At 48.1% G+C, this 26,828-nt stretch overlaps 1 protein-coding gene across 1 annotated transcript in view; it reads left to right on the top strand.

Moving 5' to 3' along the window:
- The window catches only part of GLDN (gliomedin), a 63,704-nt gene extending 37,465 nt beyond the window's left edge, over positions 1-26,239 (top strand). Inside the window, exons 3-10 of the mRNA XM_024742250.1 lie at positions 5,435-5,452; positions 5,820-5,927; positions 16,086-16,223; positions 18,504-18,632; positions 21,297-21,380; positions 21,478-21,603; positions 23,131-23,281; positions 25,665-26,239. Coding sequence (XP_024598018.1) covers positions 5,435-5,452; positions 5,820-5,927; positions 16,086-16,223; positions 18,504-18,632; positions 21,297-21,380; positions 21,478-21,603; positions 23,131-23,281; positions 25,665-26,142 — 1,232 coding nt within the window. The 3' untranslated portion in view covers positions 26,143-26,239. The remainder of the gene's footprint in view (positions 1-5,434; positions 5,453-5,819; positions 5,928-16,085; positions 16,224-18,503; positions 18,633-21,296; positions 21,381-21,477; positions 21,604-23,130; positions 23,282-25,664) is intronic.
- Positions 26,240-26,828: the final 589 nt, after the last annotated feature.

The raw sequence follows: 26,828 nt of genomic DNA, 5'->3' as shown, positions 1-26,828 counted from the left end.
ATTGCTTTGGCTATTCAGAGTCTTTTGTGTTTCCATACAAACTGTGAAATTTTTTGTTCTAGTTCTGTGAAAAATGCCATTGGTAGTCTGATAGGGATTGCATTGAATCTGTAGATTGCTTTGGGTAGTATAGTCATTTTCACAATGTTGATTCTTCAATCCAAGAACACGGTATATCTCTCCATCTGTTTGTATCATCTTTAATTTCTTTCATCAGTGTCTTATAGTTTTCTGCATATAGGTCTTTTGTGCCCTTAGGTAGGTTTATGCCTATGTATTTTATTCTTTTTGTTGCAATGATAAATCTATTTGGATTTTTTGGCTTCTTTTTTTCCTCTACCAGCAAGGCTTTGGGAAATGTGTAGCCACTTCCTCTGTGTTCATTGATGTGCTAAGCAGGTCACTTGGGTCAGGCAACATCAGTTCTGACACCAACCCAGGGTGAAAAGGGAGGCTACTAAATGGAAATTAGAGATAAACATCTTCTCCTATGACTTGGAATGGCTGTGGTGGGAGGATCCAAGGAGTCAGGTTTTTCAGAAGCCTGTAGCGTTAGCCACTGGCCAGCGCCTGCCCTTGAAGACAGGAAGTGAGACTTACATTTTTTTTATTATTCACTCCCCATAACTCTGGTGCCTATATATCCTGTCTCGATTAAGATTCTACTGTTTGCTTGTAGCAGGGACCCGTTAGAGCTTATCTGAGGAAAAGCGGGTGAGAGATTATAAATTATTAAAAAGATAGAGGGATGTATTTGTCAAGCTAGGTTTGGTCATGCTCTGGTAACAATTAAACCTTAAAATCTCAGCGGCTTAACACAGCAAAGGCTTATTTCCCACTCCACAAAGTCCAGCGAAATTTGGGTGACTCTCCTAGGCAGTTCTGGGGACTCAGAGATCCAAGTGCTGCTGTCTTGTAGCTCCATCATCTGAGCACCAGGCACCAAGGTCACTCCCAAGGGAAGAGAGGGGAACAAAGGATGGCACCCATTGGGTGCTTTAAAAGGTCAGGCCTGGAGGTATCTCACTTCCCCACCCCCACCATGGAAGGAAGGCAGGGAAACGCAGTTTGTCTGTGGGTCCAGGAAGATGACAATGAAACCCAGTCTGATGAAAACAAAGCTTGCCTCATGAGACAGAAGGGTATCTCACAGACAGACCAGGAGGGCAGTGGAAGCAGCCTGACTCAGGGAGCTGGAGCCAGGAACTGGAAAGCCACTGGGAACCCACACAGCTCCTCTCTCAGCCTTTCTGACTCTCTAGCAGACACCCAGTCCCTCATCTCTGCTTCTCTCTCCTTCATTTTCTTCTCTCTGCAGACTGACATTTTTCACTGTGCATGGCCATCCACAGACCTCTACTTTACATAAGTAAGGGCATTGTGGGTCAACTTTAGACTGCAAGGAGAAAAAAATCTAAGTGGTTCAGCTCCTACCATGCATCTACCCAATTCTAATCAACTCCAGCTAGGAGTGTTGGGTGGGGTAATCACCCAACCATTTGCAGGGCCCAGTGCAAAATGAAAATGCAGGGTCCCTTGTTCATGAAGCAGGAAAAAGGCTTTTTCCTTTCTTCCACAACCTCTCTTGACCTGCCATGGTGGGGCTTTTTATTTGCGACTTAATGTTGTACTCCTTGAGGCATGGGCTACTCACCACATGAGTACAGACCCTCACAGGCACAGGGGCTCCCTGGGACAAAAGCATGCAGAGCACACACCCAACGCTAGCCTCCCCTGCACTCGAGCCTGGGCCCCCACTGGGGTGGCAGGTGGCAGCAGTCACTGATGGGGCAGGGAGTGGGGAGGACACGTCAAGGGGCACAGGAGCAGGCAGGGGAAAATCTGTCCTGGGGAGGCAGGGAGGAGATAGGAGGCAGGGCCACATACAAACCAAGACTCAAAGCCCCTGGGCCATGCTCCACTGTCCCATCAGACTTCACTCACAAAGCACAAATTCAAAGAAAAAATGGTTAAGAATGTCCAAACGGCAACTGCAGAGCATTTAAACCCAAGCAGGGAGCTCCCTTCTTAGCGTGGAGTCCTGTATAGCTGCACTGCTGGCAGGCCCAGGAAACAGCCCTGCGTACAGTGTTAACATGAATGTGGCTGCCCACACGTGTTCCTAGAGGGTCTGTTATTCCAGAAGAGGAGAAGGGTCAGGAGCTAAAAAAAATTCTGAAAGATGGTTTGCTAAATAGCTAGTAGGCACACATTTGACATTATTATAATGACTTATATTTGGGGCTTCTTCTGGGTGTAAGGGGCCGTGAACAGCTCAATTGGCATCCCGGGATATTGGGACAGTCATCATCACTGTAGCACTCTGCTCCTGAGCTCTTTGGAACCGTTTGTCATCCTTTCTCTTCTGAAATTCTCTAGCTTCAAGGCATGAGACCTGCTGGCTTCCCTCCTCCATCTTCAGATCACTCTCTCTTTCCTGGTGCTTCTTCTATCACCTGCCTCCCTCCAGATGGGGTGTGTCCCCCTCTCTACATCCCCAAATTTGGCTCAGACATTTCACTCTTACCTGAAGGCTAGTAGCTCCCAATATTTCTAGGGTCAGGAACCCCTTTAAGGAGAGTGACTGACTCTTTTCCCAGAAAATTTTCACATCAGGTCGAGGGGACCCAGGACCACCTGCATCCCATACACCTGTGGTGCTTGGTAAAAATGCCAGTTCCTGGGCCTTACTCTAAATCCAAACCAAATCAGAATCTCCAGATGGGGCCTAGGTATCTGCATTTTTACAAGCATTCTAGTTGATTTTGTGGTCTCAAATGTGTAAAAACTGTAGCCATAGGGTATCAAGGATCTCAGGTCAGTGTCAAGAAACCCTAATCTAAACACTTCATCACAGTGATACCCTTGGCCATAACTAATGTGTCCTAAGTATACAGCTCCAGCCAGGACCTCTCTCCAATACTCCACTGCATGGAAATGGTTATTGGACTGTCCTCTTTTTTTTAAATTAATTTTTATTGGAGTATAGTTGATTTACAATGTTGTGTTAGTTTCTACTGTACAGCAAAGTAAATCAGTTATGCATATACATATATCCACTCGTTTTTAGATTCTATTCCCATATAGATCATTACAGAGTATTGAGTAGAGTTCCCTGTGCTCTACAGCAGTTTCTTATTAGTTATCTATTTTATATATAGTAGTGTGTATATTGTCAGTCCCAATCTCCCAATTTATCCCTCCCTGAGAACTCTTGAAACCTACTATATACAGATGATTCTTGCTTGTTTACCTTTTTCTACCAATCTGCACATCTGAATTTGGCTCCATCTGCAGTCGGGACTGACGATTGATTGATTTCTTCTGACAGCGCTCAAAGGGCCATATCACCTCCTTACCAGGGCATGTGTGTGCCATCTGGCGGTAAACTGACCACACTGACTACAGGCTACACTGACCCTAGAAAATGCTCTGCCGTTTTCAGCAAATCATTTTTGCCCAACATAGGACTGTATGTATTGAAAGCATACCTTCAAACACTTACTTATTCTTCCAAAAGTTTTCATGTCTGTCAAATAGTCTCATCAGTATCCAGGCTCAGTCGTCTGAGAGGCCTCGTCAGCTGTCTCCTACCCAATCAGACATGGACATGTCCTGCCCATTCTTCTGCTGAAATACCTCTCGAATGTCTAGCTCCCTCTAGAACTCTACAGTCACCAACCACATTTATCTACAACCTTGTCCCAAACTTTAACTACAAAGATCCTCTGGATATTTTCTCCCTGCCCCACCCCCTTCCTTCCCTGTCTCTTTCTCTCTCTCATCTCATTCCCTAGTTCTATTCCACATCCATCTACGGAGAGGATATCAAACACACGCTGATATCAGTGTCATCCCCCGCTGCTTAAGAATCTACTGTAGCTCCGCGCTGCCTTGCACATACCGTCTACACCCCTCCGCTTGGTCTTCAAGTGCTGCTGCCCCACATCCCTCTGCCAAGTATACACTTCAGCCTCATCTCTACACACTCCAGCTGAGCCATTCTTCCTCCTTTCTCTCACCCTGAATCACGCAAGCTCCCACCCCTGTACCTTTTCTCCAGCTGGTCTCCTGCATGGGATGCCCAGCCCTCACCCCTGCAGCCATCTCAGGCCACTGTGTCTTCAGAGCCACAGCTCAAGGCTCACTCTCTCTGAGGGCCTTCTCTGACTGCCATGTGCCCAGACTTCCCCGGTACCTCTGTAGGGGTTTGCTTCTCTGTAGCTCCCTCATCTCATTGTGGTTTCAAAGTATTCACCTTCCTCAGATAGGTTGTAAACACAGCAGACACAAGGATCAAGATTTCTACTTATGGGAAGATTTTGGTGCATGCAGAAGTGTAGCTATATGTATACATATACCCCCATATCTCCTCCCTCTTGTGTCTCCCTCTCACCCTCCCTATCCCACCCCTCTAGGTGGTCACAAAGCACCGAGCTGATCTCCCTGTGCTATGAAGCAGCTTTCTACTAGCCATCCATTTTACATTTGGTAGTATATATATGTCAACGCTACTCTCACTTTGTCCCAGCTTACCCTTCCCCCATTGTGTCCTCAAGTCCATTCTCTACATCTGCATTTTTATTCCTGCCCTGCCACTAGGTTCATCAGTATAAATGGTGGTTTTCTGAAGAGTCACAGGCTTGGATCTTTAGAAAGACCTACCTACTCCAATATTGGTGATTGTTATATGTGGTCCGGAGAAACAAAAGACCCTCAACTGTTCATGTTGCGACCTCACTGGCTTGTCCGAGTGCTTAAATGGAATAATTGACACTAAGACTATTTGTGGAAGCAAAATTATTGTGTTAGATTATGTGTAAATTATTCACGTGAACCCCTTAGATCCTTGGGTAATTACACACTAAGAAAGGTATCTGTTACCTGATCTGGGCCCTCGAGTTTTCTCAGGCTATTTTATGCAACAAAATAGAGACCAAGCAAACCAGCTTCTGCTCTCAATTCCCCTTGGTGGCCTAGAAGAGACAGGCTGGCTGGATGAGCATGTTTGGGGCTGCTCCTGGGACACCTGGATCTCAGCCATGCAAAAGCAGCACTTCCTGACACCTACCTGTGCCAGGGCTTCACTAGTGCCCACCCACATTGTCACCAAACCTCATTTAATTACATTGATTGCTTGAGAGATGACTGATTTATGAGTCTATAGTGAAGCCACTTAGAAATTATTCTTAGTCCATTGGAACTTAAGCAAAAGTGGTTTTGATTGGCAAACGGGTCTTTGTTGAATTGTTTTTAAGAATCTTTGGACAAATATACTGAGTTCTAAATAAAAGGCATGGGGTGGTTCCTTAGGGCCCATAGATGATTAGTACGTTTTAAGAGGGGGAAGGTGCTCTTTGTTTTTTGGGTTGTGGTGTTGGCTTCACTTTCTTCCATCTGTGGTTTATCATCTAAATTTCTTTTTCTGTTGTAGGACCACCTGGCCCAGCAGGTAAGAGCCCATGGATTTTCCAAGTTCATGGGAAGGATATGGGTGGCTGGCCCCCCAGGATCACTCAGAAGGGACTGAGGCAGGGAAGGAAGAAGAGTCTGAAGGCAGCCTTGACTATCACTGTGTCCCCCTCCTCTCTGCCCCAATCACCAGCTCTCCTGTTCCCTCCCACTTGAGAACTTGCTGTCACCATTCCCCACCTGTCACTGCTTCAGGCGGGGGCAGGGAAGGTAGAGAAGGAAAGGAAGAAGCAGGAGAAGATCTGGAAGAGGCGTCAATGCCTGGCCAGTTTCACTGGCTAAAGGAAGTCATGTTAACTTCTGTTAAGATTTTTTTAAATGTTCCCATTTCCCGTGTTTTGATGCAGGACCTCCAGGAATTGGTGGGTTACCAGGACACAACGGATCAGATGGACAGCCTGGTCCCCAGGGCCCAAAAGGCGAAAAAGGAGCAAATGGAAAAAGAGGAAAAATGGGTATTTTGTCACTCTTCTAATTCATTTCCTTGTTTTTTGTCTCCATTATTGCATTTTGGATGAACCAAAGCTGGCACAGTAGGGGAAAAGTGCTGCATCTCTGAATGCAAGGCTGGTTAATGCTTGCCTGGAAGCTGCTGTGTTCTGGGTCAGCAAGGGCCTTCTCTTTGGTCCAACCCTGATAAGGTTTATATCCAGTCTGCCCGAGAGAAGCAGTATACCTGAGAGCTGATGTCCACTCCTCTGCTTGCTCTGATGCAGACAGACAGATGGAAGGGGCAAGAGTGAGCAGTCCTGGGGAGGGGCACTACACGGGCTGTGCAGGCTGTCTGTGCTGGTACCCCAAGTTCTCTCAAGGGTCGTTCCTGCCCGACCCTCTCACTGCCTCCTCCTGCCCAGCAGATTTTTGTGTTTGACTGAAAATCAGTTGACTGATACTGACCTCTAGGTTTTCCTGGCTGGAGGAATCACTAGAATGATTTGAGTAGAAAGGCAGCATCCAGGCTGACACTCAGGTTGTGTGGTCCCAGCTGTCAGGGTCTCCTGTCCAGGGGTCACAGGACTATTAAGAAGATGTGGCTGGCATCTCTGAGAGACCTCCTGTGCCCTGCTGTGAGTGGTGGCATTGCCACCACCCAAGCAAAGACCTGGAAACACCAAGGTGTCAGATGTGTCAGGGAGCAGTGACCAGCAGGGGCTCAGGTAAGGCCTGGCAGGGTCTGGGGGCTGGAGGCTGGGGCAGGGTGAGTTCTGAGGGGCTCTGAGCACCAGTCCTGGGAAGTCCATGGGGAAGGCCAGGGCAGAGTCACCTGAAGAGAGCTGGCACATGGCACAGTGGAGGCTTGAGGACAGGGGTTAGAGACTCCTCAGGACGCTTCAAGGAAGGCGTGGTTCTTAGCCACAGCTGAGGGTGGAGGCTCCACTAACCCTCTTATCTATTTTCAATCTCTTGGTTACACTGCCCCAACTCACCTGGACAGGCCCCAGGCTAGAAGAACCACTAGAGCAACTCTTCCAGACAACACAGGAACCCCTTCCAGCATTTCTGCTCTTAAACAATTTGAGTGAGAGCCAGTGGAAAGGGAGAAAATTGTTGAGGGGCTCTGCCACTTGCCAAAAGCCTGCATACCTGTGTTCCCAGGGGCAGCCTCTGTGAAAATGGGCCCACGCAGCCCATGTCAACTCCATCCCCAGAAGTCCAGCAGTTATAGCCAGAACTACGGAGCAGAATGGACCCTTACATGTCAGATAATAACTATAATTATAAATGAATATCAGCATCAGTTAATGATGACCGTCAGTGTTCAGGCACTTGGTTTATCCCAGAAAGACCCCAGAAATGTGATCCAGTCCTGAGGATTCAGTAATGAGTATTATGAGAGCCAACAGTGAGGGGGAGGGACCCCCATGCAGCACTGGATGTGGGTCAGGTGAGAAAGGGGTAACTCCAAGAAGGTCTGAGACAGATCTCTAGCTTTGAAGAGATATGCTTAGCATGCAGCCCACAACCCAGTGAGGGCAGAAAAGAAAAAGTCTATTTATTTCTGTAAGACATATTTATGTGGCAGGTATTATTCTAGATGCTGGAGATCCAGAAATGAAAAAGCTGACAAAATCTCTGCCCTCATGAGGCTGAAATCCTAGTCTGGGCAGATGGACAATCAACAAGATAAATAAGTAGAATATATTGTCTGTTACGCGGTGCCAAGTGCTAAACAGAAAAATAGAGCAAGGGGAAGGGATAGGAAGTGTGTAGGGTGGGGCGTGACTGTAGGCTGGGAGGCCAGGTGAGCCCCCTGAGAAGGGACCTTTGAGCAGACACCTGGAGGAGAGGAGAGCGCAGGTGGCGGACTGTCTCGGGGAGAGGGTTCCAGTGGAGCCTGTAAGTCCAGTGTGCCTGTAGACGCTGAGGAGTGGCAGGGAAGCCAGCGTAGCTGGACAGAAAGGATGAGAGGTGAGCATGGTCAAGTTGAAACCAGAGAGGTAACAAGACCAAATCAGGTTAGCCCTGAGCATTTTAAGAACTGGGGTTTGTACTCAGGCACCTGCCCTGCACACCTGCCTGGCAGCCACACAAAGGAGCCTGCAGGAGGGAAAGGAGGAGGTTTTGAAAAGGCTACCTCTATGAATAGGTTGTTGGAAGCAGACTCTAGCCTGGACCAGACTCTAGCCTGGACCATCCGACGCCAGAGCAAGGGCTGTGCCGTCCCCGTCACCCTGCCAAAGCCGCACAGCTATGCTTTCCCTCCCCTGATCCCTTCCTGAGCCCAGGATGGATTCCCATCCCACCCAGCAATCAACAGAATTGCAGGGAGTGGGAGGCAGGACGAGAGCTGGCAGGCCCACGGAGGGGAATTGGCTTTATTCCAGGAGCCATGAGAAGCCACGAAGGGGTTTCAGGTAGGAGAGTGACATGATCAGATCTGCCATTCTGTAATACCCCCACCGCTGCTGGTGGGGGACACACTGGAGCGAGTGCACAGGCGCTGCTGTTAGGGAAACAGGGCAGAAGCTACTCAGTGTGAGGGCGGAAGGGATGCAGGTGGGGTGTGCAAAGGCCGATGAGCTGAGTGACATTTGGGGGTGAAATCAACAGGACTTGGGGAAGGTAGATATGAGAAGGAAGGGGAAGGGGTCACCAAGACTGACTGTGAGATTTTCATCCTGCCTGACTGCTCTTCCCTGAGGTGAGGGGCCCCAGACCGACTCAGGTCCAGGGAGACAGTCATGGCTCAACATGGGATGTGCTGAGTTTGAAATGCCTTGAAACATCCAGGAGGAGGGGGGCCTTGAAGATGCAGGTCTGCAGTTGGAGAAGTCCCTGGGGCTAGAGGTATACATTAGGGTGTCACCCAAGGGCAATGGGCTTGTGGACCAGGGTGCAGTACCTTAGGGAGGGAGCTACCAGCAGAGGAGAGCCTGGGTACCCTGAGAAGTACCAGCGTCTAGTGACCAAGTAGAAGGGGAGGAGCCAGCAAAGGAGGCCAAGGACAGACTGAGCAGCAGGAAGAACAGCAGGAGAGGATGGGAACATTCGTCAGCAAATACTTATTGAGAGGGTTCCAAGTACTAGTGGGGAAACAAAATAGACGTAGCCCCTATTGTGGAACTTTCCATCTTTGGTGGGGAGGCAGACATAAATAGTCAACACAAATACATCTGTAATCACAATGTGAGGTGCACATTTGAAGGAAAGAACAGGGTGTTATAAGCTACAGTGCAGAGAGGGCGGGTCGGGAGGTAACGTCTGAGGTCAGACCTGAGGGATGAGGGCGAGGCAGAGGGTGGCCCAGGTGGAGGGCACACACCTGCCAAGGCCCTGCTGGGGCAGCTGTGGGCGGGGGGCGTGCAGCAAGGTGAGATGGGAGGCGGGGGCCAGGCCCTTCCAGAGCCTTCAGGTTAGTGGTCTGGGGTCTCTCTGTCAGCCACAGGGACTCATGCAGGATGTGAACTGCTGGGCCAGGATCATGGCTGTGGAGAACGAAGGGCCGTCATTTCAGCTGAGAGTTCCAGGATCGTTAGTGGTTTGCCAGGCAAGGGGTGGGAGAGGGGAGGAGTGGGCGTGCATTCCAGAAAGAGGGAACAACAAGTGCTATTACCAAAATCAGGAAAAAGAGACTGTGTTCCACAGAGATAGGACTGGGTTAGGCTGGACCGTGCCCTCTACGGTGATCCTCTGGACAATAGTAAATAGCTGACATTTACTGTCAGACACACTACCTAGTCCTCTCTACACTCACCTCATTTAGTCTTCACAACAACCCCAAGGAGATGGGTATGTTTACCAGCCGTATTTTTCCCAGATGAAGAAACCTTATCTTTCTGTTTTCCAAACAGGTCAGGCCCACCCTTGTCCCAGGGCCTTTGCACTGCTGTGGCCCGGCCCTTCCTGAGGCCCGTCCTTCCCACAGAGCAGATCTCAGCTTATAAGTCACCTCCTCTTCAAGATCATCCCTGACCTCTGTGTCTGGCCCCTGCCTCACCAACTCAGTCACATTCCCTGCTCTTTTCCAATAACATATCCCTCCCTGAAATTCTCTCCCAGTGTTGCCTGTTGATATGCTGATGGTCTGACTCCCTAGGGAGAACGTGAGGTCCGTGAGAACCAGGCCATGTCACTCTCGCTTAGACTCAACCTCCAGAGCCTGGAACAGCCAGCGAAAGAGGGCAATCAAGTCATGGTTGAACTAATGGACGTAACTTGTCCAATGTCCAAAAGCTAATAAGTGGAGGAGGTGGGATTTGAACCCAGGCCTCTCTGACTCCTGGACCCCTGCTCTTAAACACGACTGCACTATACGTCTAGGCTCGAGGGGGTCGGGCCCAAGCTGTGAGAGCGGCGTTAGCCCGAGCCGAGGGAAGGAAGGCTGGGCCTTGGGAGCTAGTGCTGTTAATTGTCGAAGGATGATGCTGAGTCTGACCCTGAGTCTTCCCGGGAGGGTGGGAGAGCGCCAGCCCTTCAGAGAGGCCCACAGGACGTGTGCAGGAACGCACAGTTCAATGAGTACTAACCTGTCAGGCAGAAAGAATGGTCCCTGCTCTCCTGGCAGAGCGGAGCCAGGAAAGGAGTTCTGGGAGCACCTGCCTCGAACCCCGACTGGCTCTGAGGCCTTGGGCAGGTCAGTCCCTCATCGGGCCTTGGTCTCCTCTGTATGCTAAGGAGGTTGTCTTCCAACAACTCTAGCATGGCTCCTGGTTTTTAAACAGTCTGCTCTAGTGTTTGCCTATGAAGGAGAGACTATTACTTGGCATAGCTCTCAGCCAACCCCAGCTGAGGCTCAGTAAATAATTAATGAGTGAAAAAGGAAGGAATGCATGAATGAGAAGAATAGAACATAATTTCTGTCCATAAGAGCTTACAGTCCTGTTGAAAGAGAAGATACAGTGTATATACAGGATGAATTCAATAACTGGTTATTCTGATATGAAGATGCTTTATACTACACACCAGAGAATACTGCCAGAAGAAAAATCTGAACTTTGCTGTGCAGATAATGAACAAATAGGATCCAGTGTAGAGGACGGATTGTACGGTAGAGACAAGTGTAAAGGACAAGAGAGAGAAGTGTGATCAACATCTTGGACACAAACAGAGGGGAGATGGGGAGGACACTGCAGGGGGGAGAACAGAAAGGCCACACTCGGAGGAACTTCTAAGGAGGCTGCCCCTGCATATAAGAGGGGACCCAGGTGAGCCTGGGGTGGGGTCAGAGCCTTTAGCTCCATGTCTGCTGGAGGCCACTGGGAGCCACTGCGGGCTCTTGAGAAGAAGACTAACCTGACGAAACCAGAGTTTAGAGCTTTAGACCAACAGTTGTTTCCAGGATATTGAAATATGAAGATAACCCTCAATGTCTGACCTTAGGGATGCTAAGAACAAGGGTGCAGTAGGCCAGAGCCAGAGCTTGAAGTCTTGGTTTGGGTCCCGGATCTTCCGCTTACTAGCTGTGTGCACTTGGGCAAGTTACTTAATCACTCTGTTTCCTTATCTGTAAAATGAGAACAGTCATAGTATCAGCCTCATAGTGTTGTAAGGAAGCTTAAATTAATTAATATATATATAAAGTGCTTAGAATAGGGCCTGACACATAGCAAGTGCTATGTTAGTGTTAGATATTACTGTTGCTGTTGTTTCCAAGGGTGAGGAAGGAAATCTGAGTGGAAATGCCTGTATTTATTTGAAAACACCGACTTAGATTTAGAGAGAAGAATTGGACTTACATGTTGTCAATTTTGCAACTAGCGTCTTTTTCGAAGTTTGACGTGCTATGCGTCAAAACCAAGCATTTTCTTTCCCTCCATCTGCCTCTCACTTTCTCACTCAAGAGTTAATGCCTCAGTGTCTTCTCTAAGAATCGAATCTCCACCAAAACAGAAATAAACACCCTCCTCCTTATTCATCCCAGTCTTGGGTCTGGGTTTTTCCCAACACCCTTGGCTCCCTTTCCTCTGCCTCAGTCGGTCACAGATGGTCCTGCCAAAAATAAGATGTCCTCCCTCACCCCTTGCAGTGAAGATGATGGCATTGACCCCAGCTGGTCACACAACCCCAAACTCTAAAGCTGGGAAAACAGCTTGTTTTGAGTGGGCGCCACCGGGGAAGGAAAATAGCAGAAGGCCACATCCAGCACCCGAGCGAAGCAAGAGGAATCTGGCCTTTCTTTCCTGGCAGAACGTGCTGACTCAACGCCTGCCAGGAATCACGGGACAACAATGCCAAGGTCCAGGCCACACAATGTTTAACAGTGTCCCTGTGCACAGCTGAGTCAGGGGAAGGTAGAAAGTGCCACATTCAAGTCCTCTGATGAGGTGGCGGTGTACTTCTGACACACCATGGCCAGTGCGTGGCCAAGACAAGGGAAAACTTTGTGGAGGCAGCAAAGACGGTACGTAGTCAAAACATCCCCTACCGTTTCTTAATGAAAGCTTAAAAATTATCATGCAGACATAGCTGAGAGTCGGAATACATCCATAAGCAAAGGTCCTTAATATCCTGAGCTTTAAACACCTGCCCCTGTGCAGGCTGCATTATAGCAGCTGCATTACAGTATGAACGTTTTTCTATTTCATGCCTTGCCTTTTTGAGAAAGGGGGAAAAATGCATAAGAGGAAGGAATAAAAGAAAAGAAGGGGAAATCAAACGATGATGCAGAGAGGCTCTTTGTGACTAGAATAAATGCCTGAAAAAGAAACCCCTTAAGTAACTAGAAGATACCATTTCCCTGAGCATTGCTGAATGTAGGTCATGTGACACCTTTAGAAGGTATCAGTTATACTCGGTGCATTGTGCTGGCTGGACACTATGGCAACGTTCTCTTTTGTGTCCTTCAGATAATGTGCTAAATTGCCCATTTAAAATACTGACAAAAGAACGTGTGCTCATGCAGAGGTCCCTGATTAAGAGAGGTCCCTGCTCTTCTTCACATCCTCTTCCACTGTGTCCCCAGCAACTCCATCAGTGCAAGATGACACCCAAGATCACCCCTGGCAGAGGCAGGGAACCAGGGGCTTCTGACCCCCATCTACAGCTGAATTGCATGGTTTCCACTGAGTTGGTTTTTTTAGTAGTTGGCTGAAATCTAGTGAATATTTCTTTGTTCACCACATTTTTTAACAGTGATCAACACTTTAAGTTTCTTTCATATACTGCTGACTTCCTTGGGATGGTCTGTGTAGGGTGCCTTGAGTCTGGAAGACCTTATCATTCCCTCGGCATAAAGGAAAGCTGCTAAGAGCTCCAGATGTATGTTTTAGGGAATAATGGCCTCCGATGGCAGTGCAGAGTATTCCAGCGCGATCTGTGGTGTGATGAGATATAATAACCTCCCCATTGCTGCAAGGGCTTGAAAGGAGCCAGTCAGGTGGTGGAGAGGGGCTTTCAGGGTTGGATGGGAGGTTAATCTAAGTGACCCCTAAGGTGCCTTCCGATCTGGAGTTCTATGATTCTCTTCAGACAGCTGTATAGGAATCCTATGGGGCTGGTAGGAAGTTGGGGGTAGGGTTCAGAATTGGTCTTAAATCTGGGGGGAAGACAATTGCAATGGCACAGAATGACAATTGGAGAATGGGGATCGGCCGAGTTGATGGGGCACAGGAGAGGAGTGAATGGGCTGTCACTCAGCCAGAACCTATAAGAAGGGGCTTGGGACTGGCAAGGTAATTAGAAAAAACAATGAATGCTAAGCCCTCTTGGTTAAAGAGGTTGAGAGAAACTGAAGTTTTGCACTAAAACTTGCCTCTGGCTCTTCCCTATTGCCTGAAATCTCTGCCCCTTTGAAAAATATTTCTATTGAGCAGTATCTCCAGGAGGCTCTTGTCAAAATGAGCAAATGATCCCTGCAATAGGGTATCGTATTAACTGATCCATATCTGGCAATACCTTTGCACAATAGTAAGTAATCACTTTCCCTCTCAGTGTGCCTAGGTGCTCATGAGTTCTAGCAACTTTTTTGTAGATTTTCTACATAAATAATCATGTCGTCTGCATATAAAGACAATTTTAATTCATCCTTTCTAATCTGTTTGCCTTTATTTCTTTTTCTTTGCTTTATTGCACTGGCTAGAACCTCCAGTACAGTGTGAAATAAAAGTGATGAGAATAGATACCATTGTCTTTTTCCTGATCTTAGGGGGAAATCATTTAGTCTTTCATCATTAGGGATGATGCTAGCTGTAGGTTTTTTCATAGATGCCCTTTTTCAGATTGAGGAAGTTTCCTTCTATTCCTCTCTTTTTTTTCATAAATTTTTATTTATTCATTTGTTTTTGGCTGCTTGGCTGCTTTGGGTCTTCATTGCTGCGCGCGGGCTTTCTCTAGTTGTGGCGAGTGGGGGCTACTGTTCGTTGTGGTGTGCGGGCTTCTCATTGCAGTGGCTTCTCTTGTTGCGGAGCACAGGCTCTAGGCACACAGGATTCAGTAGTTGCAGCACGCGGGCTCAGTTGTTGTGGCACGTGGGCTCGGTAGTTGTGGCTTGCAGGCTCTAGAGAGCAGGCTCAGTAGTTGTGGCGCACAGGCTTAGTTGCTCCGTGGCATGTGGGATCTTCCTGGACCAGGGCTCGAACCTGTGTCCCCTGCATTGGCAGGTGGATTCTTAACCACTGCACCACCAGGGAAGTCCCCTTCTATTCCTCGTTTGATGAGAATTTTTATTAAGAATGGGTGTTGTATTTTATCAAATGTCTTTTCTGCCTCCACCAAGATGGTCATATAATTTTTTTCTTGCTTAAATTATTAATATGCTACAGTACATTGACTAAATGATTAAACTACTTTCAGTAGTTTAAACTACAGTTTAGAGACATCTGGCTGGGTAGTTAAACTACTTTCTGCTCAGTTTAATCCTTTTGAAGCTTGTTTTTAAGCTTTGTTATGATAGATCCACAGCAGCCTTGACTCTTGGGCTAATTTAGCCTCACTACTAAGAGAAGACTTTCCAAGGACTCGGCCTAACAGCGCACCATTCTCTGAGATCTCTCTGCTTTGACTGGTGGGAATGAGAACCTTTCCCTGTGCAAGCTCTGAGAGTTGTGTAGTGAGTGGCTTTCTTTTCATTCTTTTCCCTACCTTGTAGATTTTCACCCTGCACAGACTATTACTCTGACAAAGACTTGAGGAAACACCTCTGAAGTTCTCCAGAGCCCTTTCTACATGATTACACCCTCTCTCATATTCTGTCTCATGAATCCTAGCCACCTTTATCTCCCCAAACTCTACTTTTTGTCTCCTCACCTCAGTGAAATTGGTGGGCTTTGTTTAGGTTCCCCGTCCCTGAGCTGCTGTGTGGAAACTACTATGAGCCGGGGAAATCATATTATGCATGTTGTTTGCTTCCTTTCTCCCAGGCGTCAGAATACTATGCTGCTGTCGTACAATGCTGAGACGAGTCACTGCATAGATCTTGACTCTTCCTAGCTGTGGGGGGGTAGGACTGTAGTTCCTATAGTGATGCCTCCCTGTGAGCAGAGACAGAGATTTCCTCAATTATATTTTGTTCACACTATCACCATCCCTTGTAATGCTTGTCCTAAAGCAGCTTTACCTGTTTTGCTACTTTGATTAAAAGCATTTTGCAAAAAAAAAAAAAAAAAAAGCATTTTGCATTGGAATGTCACAGAAAAGGGCATTGGAGTTGGAATCAAGATTTTTGCTTCTCACTTAGCATCAATTGTAACACGTGAGGCCTTAGTTCCGACTTCTGTAAAATGAGAGTAAGGATAACTGACCAGCCTACCACTCCAATGTTGTGAGGAATATACCAGATAATGCAGAGGACAACATCCACCCTTATGGTGCCAAACAAACCCCTCTGAGTTCTCAGTCCTTCCTGCTGGGGTGAGGAGGGCGTGGGGTGGGGGAGGGCAGACTTCCAATTAGGCTTTACCTTCTTTCTGCGCTTGCTGTGACTGTCCTTCTACGGGTTCACTCCTCTCCAACCTGTTGGCCCAGCCAAATGTCTCTAAAAAGAATTCAACAGAACCACCTGGAGATACTATTCGTTCATGAATTGAGAACATGCTGCTGTCCTAAAATGGTTATGAAGTGTTATGTATTTGGTTTCTGAAGCTACTTCACCTTAAAAATACAAAGTACGATATTACAAAGTAGTTAGTGTGCCAGAATTCCCTGCACAACAGGCTAATACATCATTTTTTTCTCAGGGCCACCTGGAGCCACAGGAACTCCAGGGGAAAAGGGAGACCCTGGTGAGCTGGGCTTGACTGGAAACGAGGGCCCAGCAGGGCAGAAGGGTGACAAGGGAGACAAAGGGGACGTGTCTAATGATGTACTTCCTTCAGGTAAGGGGCTGGCGCTCAGGCTGTCTCCCAGGGTGAATGGACCCAGAACTTGGCCTGGCTTCTAGTACCAAGGCTGCTCCGGGTCTTCTCTCCTTAGCTGCCTATGTGCCCATCTGTTTCTCAGCATGTTTTAGAGTTCTGTGCTTTCAACAAGGAGAGAACCATGCATGTAAGCCCAATGTTTGTTGGTGAGACCAAATCTGATATCTAAGCATGAGCAGTTGAGATAATGCAGGTCTAAGTGTCATGGCTGGATGGATTTCGGATGAAGGAAGCTTCCTTTTTCCAAATAGCTATTAAATCCAGCACAATCCAGAACAAGACAAGTAAGCAAGCAATTTCAAATACCTCAGAGGACAACAGACAGAAAGCACAGCTTCAGAGTTGAGCTAGAGCCATCCTCAGGCCCTTATCCTAAGACTTTTGACACAGAATTGGGGGAGACATCGTTGCTGATCTTCTTTTTCTGGTTTCCAGCCCAGGTTAAAAACAGATAATTGCTGTCTATGGGGGAGGAGGTAGAGGCACAGCAAGCCTCAGAAAGACAATTACATGGTGGAAAGAGTAGGCGACAGCTGATGGTCATGGTACAGAAAGAGGCAGAAGAATTTTAAAAGCACACTACTTTGGAGACCATTTATACCATAGAAACATAACTATCCTATTAATGTGGTCAATAAGCATTTTTTAATATCAGAGAGCACCATTTATGAATTAGGGATTTTGCTAGTAGCTGGAAATAGGAATATGAAAATGAGTTAAGACATAATATCTGTCCTCAAGAAGCTAGGATGATAGATGTTCAGAACAATGACCCTGAATCAGTTGCCCATCCAGCCATTCAAAATTTATTGAGCATCTGCTATTTGCCAGGTACTGTACTAAGACCAAAGCACCAAGGAAAGATCAAATTAGGTTTAGCATGCTTTGTTTAACAAACAGGGAAGTTGCCATGCAAAATACGTAAAATGTAATAAGTGTTTTGACAGGATCATATATATGTGAATATACTTTGAAAATATAAGGTCATGTTATACTCAGTTATATGGGAAATCTACACATCCAGAATACCACACTCCCCTATACTACCAGACAAGTGAGGGTGACCACAAACCATTCAGGAAAGCAACATCTCTGAGTGTACCCCAGTTCTAGAGAACAGGCCAGAGCTGAGTGTGTCCTCTTGGCCAGAGGGCAGAGAAGGAATAGGAGGGTTGGATTGTGTTTGCCCTGCCTGCAGATCTCTGCCCCTTCCACAGTGGGCTTAGACCCACTGTTAGCCTCTGTGACCCCTGCTTGCCCACTCCAAAGCAACTGAAAGTGCTTATTTGGTGGGGCTGGGAAGAGGCAGCTAAAGAGATCTTAGATCACCAGTCAGCCCAGGAAAGGAGGGTAGAACAAAAGGACTGAATATCCCAGCCTAGCGGCATCTTTATGAAAGTTCCATAAGCAATGGCCCCTGCAAAGGGCTGTACCCACACTGGCCACCTGAAGCTGGAAGTGTGTAGGGATTCCACCTGCTGATGTGTAGAGAATCCAACTGTCCGAGCACTCACCCCGATGACTTCAGTGGATTCTCACAAGTCAGGACAGGGAGTATGAGACAATCTGGAAATGAAGAACCAGTCTCGGAGGGTTAAGCTGCCTGCCCAAGGTTACAAAGCAGGACAGGAGCCCCTGATTTCTTCTACCACATAGAGGCATGTTTCTCATACCTGACATCTTAGGAAGAAAACATCTTAGGAAGTTTTTAGAAATACAGATGACCAGCTTCCCCACCATTTTGATCTAATTGATCTGGGAGGGGGCCCAGGCATAAGAATTGTGTTTGAGCCCCTTGGGTGGTTCTAATAAGTAGTCAGGGTTGAGCTTTCCCAACATCAGCCAATGAAAACAGGATGAGCTTAGGAGCAAGACACCCCTAAGGGTGAGTCCCAGCTCTATTCCAGCTGTGACCTGGGGCAAAGCACTAAACTTCCCTGAGACTCGGGTCACTGAGGAACCGCTGATACTATCTCACAGAGTGGCTGAGAAGGACAAAGGGGAGGAGATGTATAAAATTCCTAGCACAATTCCTGGCACATAGTTGGAACTCAGCACCCGCTATGGGTGCTCCCTCGACTCTGTGTGAACAAGTGCTGGAGGACATCTGTGTCTGGGAAGGGGGACTCAGCAAGCCTTCCTGGAGATGCTGGGTCCCCTTCTCCCTTGTTTGAAGCCCATCTCTGCCAATGGCTCTTTAATCAACCCCCATCCCTGCTTCTCTCTCTCTTTCTCCAGGTGCCAAAGGTGACCAAGGCCCACCCGGCCCACCTGGGCCCCCGGGCCCTCCGGGTCCCCCAGGGCCCCCCGGAAGCAGAAGATCCAAAGGCCCTCGTCAGCCAAACATGTTCAACGGCCAGTGCCCAGGTCACCCACCCCTGCCCCAGGGAACCACCTCTTCAGTTAATGATCCCAAAGTCTCAGGCTTCACCCAGGCTTTGTGACCAGATTTGTTCTAAACAGAGGGAAATTTTGCCCAAAGCGAGTGTCCCCACCTTGCAACATGTTCCTGGGAGGCCTGAGCAGTCTGCCTGGGGTGAGGACTGGTGGCAGGTTTAGAATTGGGCCTCCCACCCCCTGGCCTCATCCCTCCCCCTTCACTTATCACCAGACTCTTTGCTCCTCCCTGCCAGATCCGCCGTCCCTGGAGCATGAAGGGCTTGACTGATGCTGGGGAGATGGAGGTGATGGGGAGATTCAGATCGGCTAACTTCCCACAACACCCCAGTACTACCATCACCACCACTAATGTTGATGTTCCAGGCACAGGGCTAAGCGCTCAGTTCATTTAATTCTACAACAGTCCTATGATATAGGAGTCGTATTCTTACCAGTTTACAGATACAAAGCTGAAACCCCAGGGAACTACATAGCCTGTCCACGGTCACTCAGTTAGTAAGTGACAGAGCTAGGATTCAAACCCAGATGTGCCTGCTTGTAAAGCCCCTGCTTAGAGCATCTTCCTTTCAGAGACGGAATTCCACACTTTGAGAATAAGGCAGTCAAGGCCAAGGGACACCTGGTCTCTGGCAGGCCTGGACGGTTCGTTCTTCGGCCAGTTGTTACAGGGGTGGCCATGGGGTTGAAAGCTAAGGAGAAATCAAGGACCCTATTAACAGGAAATCCTTCTAGGGTAGAGCTAGAACTTCTCCCCACAGTGGTGACCGGGGACTAATTCACCTAACTTAGGCCGTGAGAAAGCACAGCTTGATGCCTTGCTTCCTGGCAGAGAGGAGGGTCCTGGAGTTTCTTTGTCACTTGCTGTGGATTTCATTGCCACTTTCTTAAACAGTCTTTCATTCTATCTGGTGCACTGTTCTTTCTGGAAGACATTTGGGGAGCACACACAGTCAGAGTGGGTGAATCTGAGCTTTCAAAGATGTTACCACCCCCAGTAAATGGAGCCTAATTACATCCTGCCCAGCAGTTATCTGCCTGTTAAATCACCGCAGAGCTGCTTCCGCCCCGGGTCAGTGCCACCCCCTCCATTAGCATCACCCTTTGTTCAGCCTCCCTTGGACTGTGAGCTCAGTGGGAACCTTCCCCTGAGCGGAGGCGAGGTCTGACCTTGCTCTTTGGGAATTCTGATTTGCCAGAGGCTCTGTCAGCAGGCGAGAGGGGTGCTGGAGAGGTGCTCTCCTCCACCTCGCCTGTCCACCAAGAGGCTGGTCTGCAGGGGATGGGCTCCAGGGTTGTGAAAACTGCTTTAAAAGGCCGTTATCTTCCACTCTTCCTCCTGGAAATGAGTCCTCCTTGCACCCAGCATCTGAACTTGACCCTCTCTCCTGCTCCAACTCCCTTGCTTTAACCCCCATCCCACTCCCACAGCCTTAGAAGCTGGTGGGCGCTACATGACTTAATGAGGGCCTTTTCTTCAGACTAAGAATGGGAGGGTCTCTCTGTCCCCCTCTTGTGCAAAGCCCAAGCCCCTAAGAGGAAACTCCAGACGAAACCCAGGACGGCAGCGTTGCGTGGTGGTGGGGGGAGTCTAACAGATCCCGAGACTGCTCTCTTTGGGTGACAGAGGGTTTCAGAGAGACACAGGCTCATCCAGCTAAAGGAGGATTAGAGACCACGGAGGGTCCTGCCTCCTTATTTTGCCGATAAAGAAACCTCTCTAGTTTATTCTGGGAGTTTCCCTAGTGACAGTTGAGGTGCTCCTTTCTATCAAGCAACCACAGGGTGATTGGAAATCCTCAGAATTTGTCTAGGGAAGTGGGCCTGGCCTTTCTCAGAAAGCCTGATTTGCCCCAACCTGCCCCCAGGTAGGGGGTCCTTACCCCCAGGCAGTCCACTCCCTCTCATCTTCACAATGACCATATTCCTCCCTGCCTCCTGTCCTGCTTCTGCCACCCCGAGCCACCTCTCCACCAAAGGTCTGAATTAAGCCCGTTTGCTAAGGGGAACAATGACAAGCCAAGGAGGATGAATTTGAGCTCAGTTGTAGCCTCAAACCAACTATGGATCAGGTGCCCCTCAAGGACCTGGGTCCTACAGGCCTTCAAGCAGGGAAGGGGCTCAAATCTCTCTGTGCTGGGCTGCCTCTAGGCTCCTTCTTCCTCTGTGATTCTACTCCCTGGCAGTTCAGGAAGACAGGGTAAAGTGGGTCATCCCATCATGAGACTGCTCCCTCATCCCCATCAGCTTCCCTGAAAGTGAAAATCCCTCCAGAAAAATGCAGACTGTGATAGATTCCCACTGGCCCAGAGGGACCAGGAACATGTCAGTAGGCCTGTCTTTCTCCCAGGTTGCTCAGGGCTTGGATGGCTGACTCAGGTGACATTTTCCTGATTGTAGTATCTTAGCAACTATTGTCATGGAACGCTTGTTGGAAACTCCCCAGGGAGGGGAAAAAATTTGGAAGTGTATGACTTGGGGCTTAAAAGCAAGCAAGCAGAAACCTCGGTGAGCCTATTGTAAAGGATGCTTATGGAACTAGAGTCTGGATTGAGGTTATGTAACCAGTTATAAAGCTATATATATCTCACTGTGCCAACTAGTTTGCTCTGATTATCGTTGTTGTTGTTTTAGGTGAGACGTGTGCTGTACCAAATGATGATACCTTGGTTGGAAAAGCTGATGAGAAAGTCAGTGAACACCATTCCCTGCAAGCAGGTACAGAAACAAAGCATCCTGTTTTAAAATTCAGAAATCAGATGGCTAAAAGTCATAATTGGTAGGTGGGTAACTTTCCTTTCTCTTCTTTTGGTAGAATCCATGATCACGTCCATTGGAAACCCAACACAAGTTTTGAAAGTTAAAGAGACGTTTGGGACTTGGATAAGAGAGTCTGCTAACAAGAGTGATGAACGGATCTGGGTTACTGAACATTTTTCAGGTGCTTTCACTTGGCGGATGATCCATATCTGTGTTGTAATTGTACCTTTCATCAGTTGCCCCCTTTCAGGCTTATCCTATTTCTGTGTCTGAAGTCCCTGCTAATTGGTGTAACAGACTTGCTCTTTATTTTAGAAAGCCCAAATGAGTAGGCAGAATGCTTTTCTCAGTTGAGCACACTGGTGACAAGACTTGCAGTTCAGGTCACAGGGACATGACCAGGGCACCCTCAGTGTAGCTTATTCCAATTTTCAGCAAAGTGTCCAGAAGGAAACAAATAGCTTTATGACTTATGGGTTTATAAAGCCCAAAAACCGTAATGTAGAAGAAATGTCGGAGACAAATTCTTCCGCATGGTCTATCTTTCTTTAAGGAGAGTACTTTTGGCCACTTTTCTAAGATATCCGTGGGCAGAGAGCCCAGGGGAGAGGGTGAAGTGTCATCTTGCAGGTCTGCTGCATCTGAGCATGACCCTAGTCGCACTGCCCCAAAGGAATGTGGTCTGGAATTGCCAGTGGTAGTAGCAGTGGCCCCATGCCAGAAGAGGCCTGGCCATACCTACTAGTCAGAGCAATAGCTGAGATACGCTGCTTCATTTCATCAAGGCTCACACATCAGCTGGCAGTGACTGCCTGGATGACCAGCTGAGAAGGATTCTGTGGCTCAAAAGGAAAGAACAAGGTCATGAGTCAGCATGGCCACTGTGGAGTGCAAGAGGCAGAAGGTGACTGCACGGTGCTCTTCCCGATACAGGCCTATGTCCGCCTGATAGAAAATGTTATAAAATTGTAGGGGAGAGGGTGATGCCATTTTCCTGGGAGGATCAAAGCCAACTCTGTGGTTACTATGTTGAAAAGATGGTTCGGAAAAAGAAACAAAACTGAGTTATTTGTAGTGAGGTGGCAGGAGCTAGAGTCCGTCATACAGAGTGAAGTAAGTCAGAAAGAGAAAAACGAATACCATACGCTAACGCATATATATGGAATCTAAAAAAAAAATGGTTCTGAAGAACCTAGGGGCAGGACAGGAATAAAGACGCAGACGTAGAGAATGAACTTGAGGACACGGAGAGGGGGAAGGATAAGCTGGGATGAAGTGAGAGTGGCATTGACATATATACAATACCAAATGTAAAATAGCTAGCTAGTGGGAAGCAGCCACATAGCACAGGGAGATCAGCTCGGTGCTTTGTGACCACCTAGAGGCGTGGGATAGGGAGGGTGGGAGGGAGGCTCAAGAGGAGGGGGATATGGGGATATACGTATGCATATAGCTGATTCACTTCGTTATACAGCAGAAACCAACACACCACTGTAAAGCAATTATACTCCAGTAAAGACGTTAAAAAAACAAACGATGGTTTGGGAATCCATAGAAGAGCATTGGCCTTTGAGTTTGAGAGCCTGAGACTCTTGAAAGTGGACAAGGACCCTTACAAGACGTCTCACTCTCACCTTCCATCCTTTTAACTTCCTCCCCCGACTCACTGCCAAGCTGTGATTGCCTTTCGCTGGCTTCCCTCCTGCAGGCCTCATGGTGAAGGAATTCGAGGACCAGCCCTCACTGCTGAACGGCAGTTACACGCTCATCCACCTCCCGCACTATTTCCATGGCTGTGGGCACACCGTTCACAACAACTGTCTCTACTACCACAAAGGAGGCTCCAACACCATAGTGAGGTGAGTCCCCTGGGGCCCCTGGCACCCTCCTCTCTGCCCCACAGCCCATCCTTCAACGACTTAGGGGAAGGGACTGTGGTTCCATCATCTTTATGTCCCCAGGGGTGACACACAGCCAGAGATCAGTGAGGGTTTGCTGACCAAATGAACCACAGGACACGATGAGTGAGCCCCATATCTGCATTTATTGCTGGTCTGGACACCAAGAGTAAGGTCAGGGCCAGAGAGAAGGAGGCCTGGAGTGATAACAGCAGGAACTTTCTCATCCTTTGGGAAAGGAAGCAGCGGAACCCAGAGCTCCCTCTAGCAGGAAGGTATCATACCCTGAAATCAGTTTTGCTCTGAAAAATGTTGGGTATGAAGAATTTCATGTCACGGCTGAGATCACCGAGGACTAGAGACGGCAAGGCAAAGTCAGGGTTCCCGCCTTCAGATCGCTCTGTCATCCTGACGGAGCCCTCGCCAGGCTACCTCCCCTGCTCCCTCCGCTTTCCCATGGGGAGGGGAGGTGGCCACACGGGTAGTCGGTGCCCAGGGCAGCAGCCCAAGATTCCTGGCTTCACACAAGAATTGCTGAAAGTTGTCTGCATGGCTCCGGAAGAAATTGAGTTCTGGGCTTTAGAGGCAGAAGTGGGTCATCTTGGGCAAATCAAGAGAGCAGTGAACTCAAGTTCCAACTCTCCTGCCTACTTACTTGTGGCCTCAGGGGAGGCTTCCGCCTCCTATGATCTCCATGTCCTCATTAAAAATGCAAAGGTGGACCAGAGCCTCTGCAGCCCTCCACTCCGAAATGACAATTCCAGTGTTACGAAAGCCATGGTCCTCGTCATTCCAAACAAGAGACAAGGATCTTGAGGGAGGACTGGGTCCCTTCTCTGTCTCCCTCTGTGAGATCCAGCTTCAGCAACCTTGTTGGAGCTGCAGAGCTAGGCTAGGATCGGGGCAGGTCTCCTAGTACATCGTGCAGTTAAACCAGCCACATTAGACACACGTGTCAGCCGTGGCTGCAAGCATCCCCTCCTGTGCCTCTTACCCCCCTCTACTGGGCTTCTGCACCACCTCGTCATCTGGACAGCATCTTGCGCTAACAGAACAAGATAACTGACCCTCCTCCCGTTGAGAGGCCCTCTCTCCCCAGACACACTCCTTTCTGTGACACTTGTTTTCATTCAATCCTGTGGCTCCTGGGGACCGCTGTTACATGGGGTGGTAGGAGGGGAGCTCTGGGGTAAATGAGCCCAAAGGAGGACTGGCCACCCTAAGAAAGAGTGTCTTCTAATGACACTAAGTTAGCGTGAGGCACTGGTTAGGAGACCTGTGCTGGGGCCCTGCTCCAGTGCCAGGCCACAGACTGGGAGGAGAAGGAGAGGCAGACTGGAATTAGACGCTTTTTTTGCTGGGAGAGGCAAGCCTCATCAAGGAATGCAGTTGTAGGTGCCAGTACTAGTCAGGAACCCAATGGCAGTCCTGAATCCCGGGCATTCAGAGGAAGGAGAACCCCGAGAGCTGAGATGGGCAAGCAGGGCCTTCTCAAGCCCCTCACTCTTGTTTCTTTTCAAGCTTACTTCAGGGTTTCTTGATTGGTTTCAAGGTCGCTATGTTCCAGTGCATACCCGCAGCTTCACACCCTTCACAGTTCTTCTGCTGCTCAATGGCGCCCTCTAGTGTTTTTCCTTTTCCTTTATAAAGCCTAAAGTTCCTGAATTTTCATTCCTGCAGTTGAATCATAATCCACTTTTGATATGATCTAGATGTGGAGTCTGCCAAATCAGACGGTCTCTGGGAGCTGAGGGGCATGGGCTTTCATGCCGTCACTTCACTGATCCAGTCACTTACCAGACAAGAAAAATGACGTCACAGCCATGACTTTGCTGCTTTGCTTCTTTCTCAGTTGGTGACTTCCTTCGTTGAGCCTCCTGTGAAACTTTTGTCTTAAAACTCCAGCATGGAGTAGAGGAAGAACCCCCAAACTTGGAGTCAAAAGCCTGAGTTTAAACTCTGGCTCTGATACTTACCTGTGTTCCTGGGCCAGTCACTTCTCCTTTTCTCATTAGTAAAATGAAACGACTGGACTAGATTATCTTTTAAGGCCCCTTGCAACTTTGAGAGGGCATTTCAGGAGGTCAGCAAACACATGAGGATTCAGGAGGTTAAGGAATTTTATCGGGGTCACATGGCTAGTAGGTGGACACTGAGATGTAGTCACCATCCTCTACATCCTTGCTGCTCACAGCACTGCAGATGGAACAGTAGAATGAGCACAACCTGGGAACTTACTAGAAATGCAGAATCTCAGGCCCCACCCCAGTTTAATGGAGGAGCCTAAAAAACCACCCTTGTCCACAAAAATGGTGGCTCATATCTACTTTTTTATACATTTCAGATTTGAATTTGGCAAAGAGACATCCCAAACTCTGAAGCTTGAAAATGCCTTGTATTTTGATCGAAAATACCTCTTTGCAAATTCCAAGACGTACTTCAATTTGGCTGTAGATGAAAAGGGCCTTTGGATTATCTATGCTTCCAGTGTGGATGGCTCGAGCATCCTTGTCGCACAGCTGGACGAGAGGACCTTCTCTGTGGTGCAGCACATCAACACCACGTACCCCAAATCCAAGGCTGGCAATGCCTTCATTGCCCGAGGGATCCTCTATGTCACGGACACCAAAGATATGAGGATAACATTTGCCTTTGATTTGTTAGGAGGGAAACAGATCAATGCAAACTTCGATTTAAGAACTTCCCCATCTGTTCTTGCCATGTTATCATACAATATGAGAGACCAGAATTTATACTCTTGGGAAGATGGCCATTTAATGCTTTATCCTGTACAGTTTTTGTCAGCTACATTAAACCAGTGATGGGATGCCTTCTATTCCCCTCAGTAAATTTCAGCTGTTCTCTGGTACCGTGCATATCCCAATAGAAAACTTGTCTTTAAGGGTGGTCAGGTACTTAGCTGTCATAATCACATGACATGGGTATTTATATGGTTGGTGACCCCCTTTTAATTCAGATTCTGTAGGAGAAAATAACAGATTGGAACTCAAAAATGGCTGATATTTGGTGATTCCTTTACAAACTAGCTGGGCAAGTTACCTCTCCCTCTTTAGGTTTTGTTTTCCCCACTGGTCATTTGAAAGGGCTGGCTAAGATGATTGGTAAGATTTCCTCAAGTTGTAGGGAATTCTGTGATTCTTAGTTGTTGCTGCTCTCACAACTTTTACATATTTGGTTTTGTTTTTTTGGTTTTCAGCTACATGCTGAGCAATTTTACCTCTGAGGTGATCAGCCTGATTGCTTGAGCAACAAATTCCTTAGTGATGACTTGGTGCCTTGGAAGCTGCACTGACCCCTTAAGGCTGCTGAGGTACCTTATTACCCCTAATTTATTACCTTTCTCTGCATCTGCACCTGCCGCCAGAGCACCAGAGTGGCCATTATCCTCAGCTCCTGATTACCACTCCAAGATTAGCAAAAGCCAGGAACAGCTACCTGCTCGTGTTTCCTAATGAAACAGAAACAGGCCCTTCCAGGTTCCTATCAA

This window comes from Neophocaena asiaeorientalis, unplaced genomic scaffold, assembly GCF_003031525.2.
Source record: "Neophocaena asiaeorientalis asiaeorientalis breed wild unplaced genomic scaffold, Neophocaena_asiaeorientalis_V1.1 scaffold17, whole genome shotgun sequence".
NCBI classification, from domain to species: domain Eukaryota; kingdom Metazoa; phylum Chordata; class Mammalia; order Artiodactyla; family Phocoenidae; genus Neophocaena; species Neophocaena asiaeorientalis.
The sequence above is the reverse complement of the archived record's forward strand: the minus strand, read 5'-3'. Positions and strand labels throughout refer to the sequence as shown.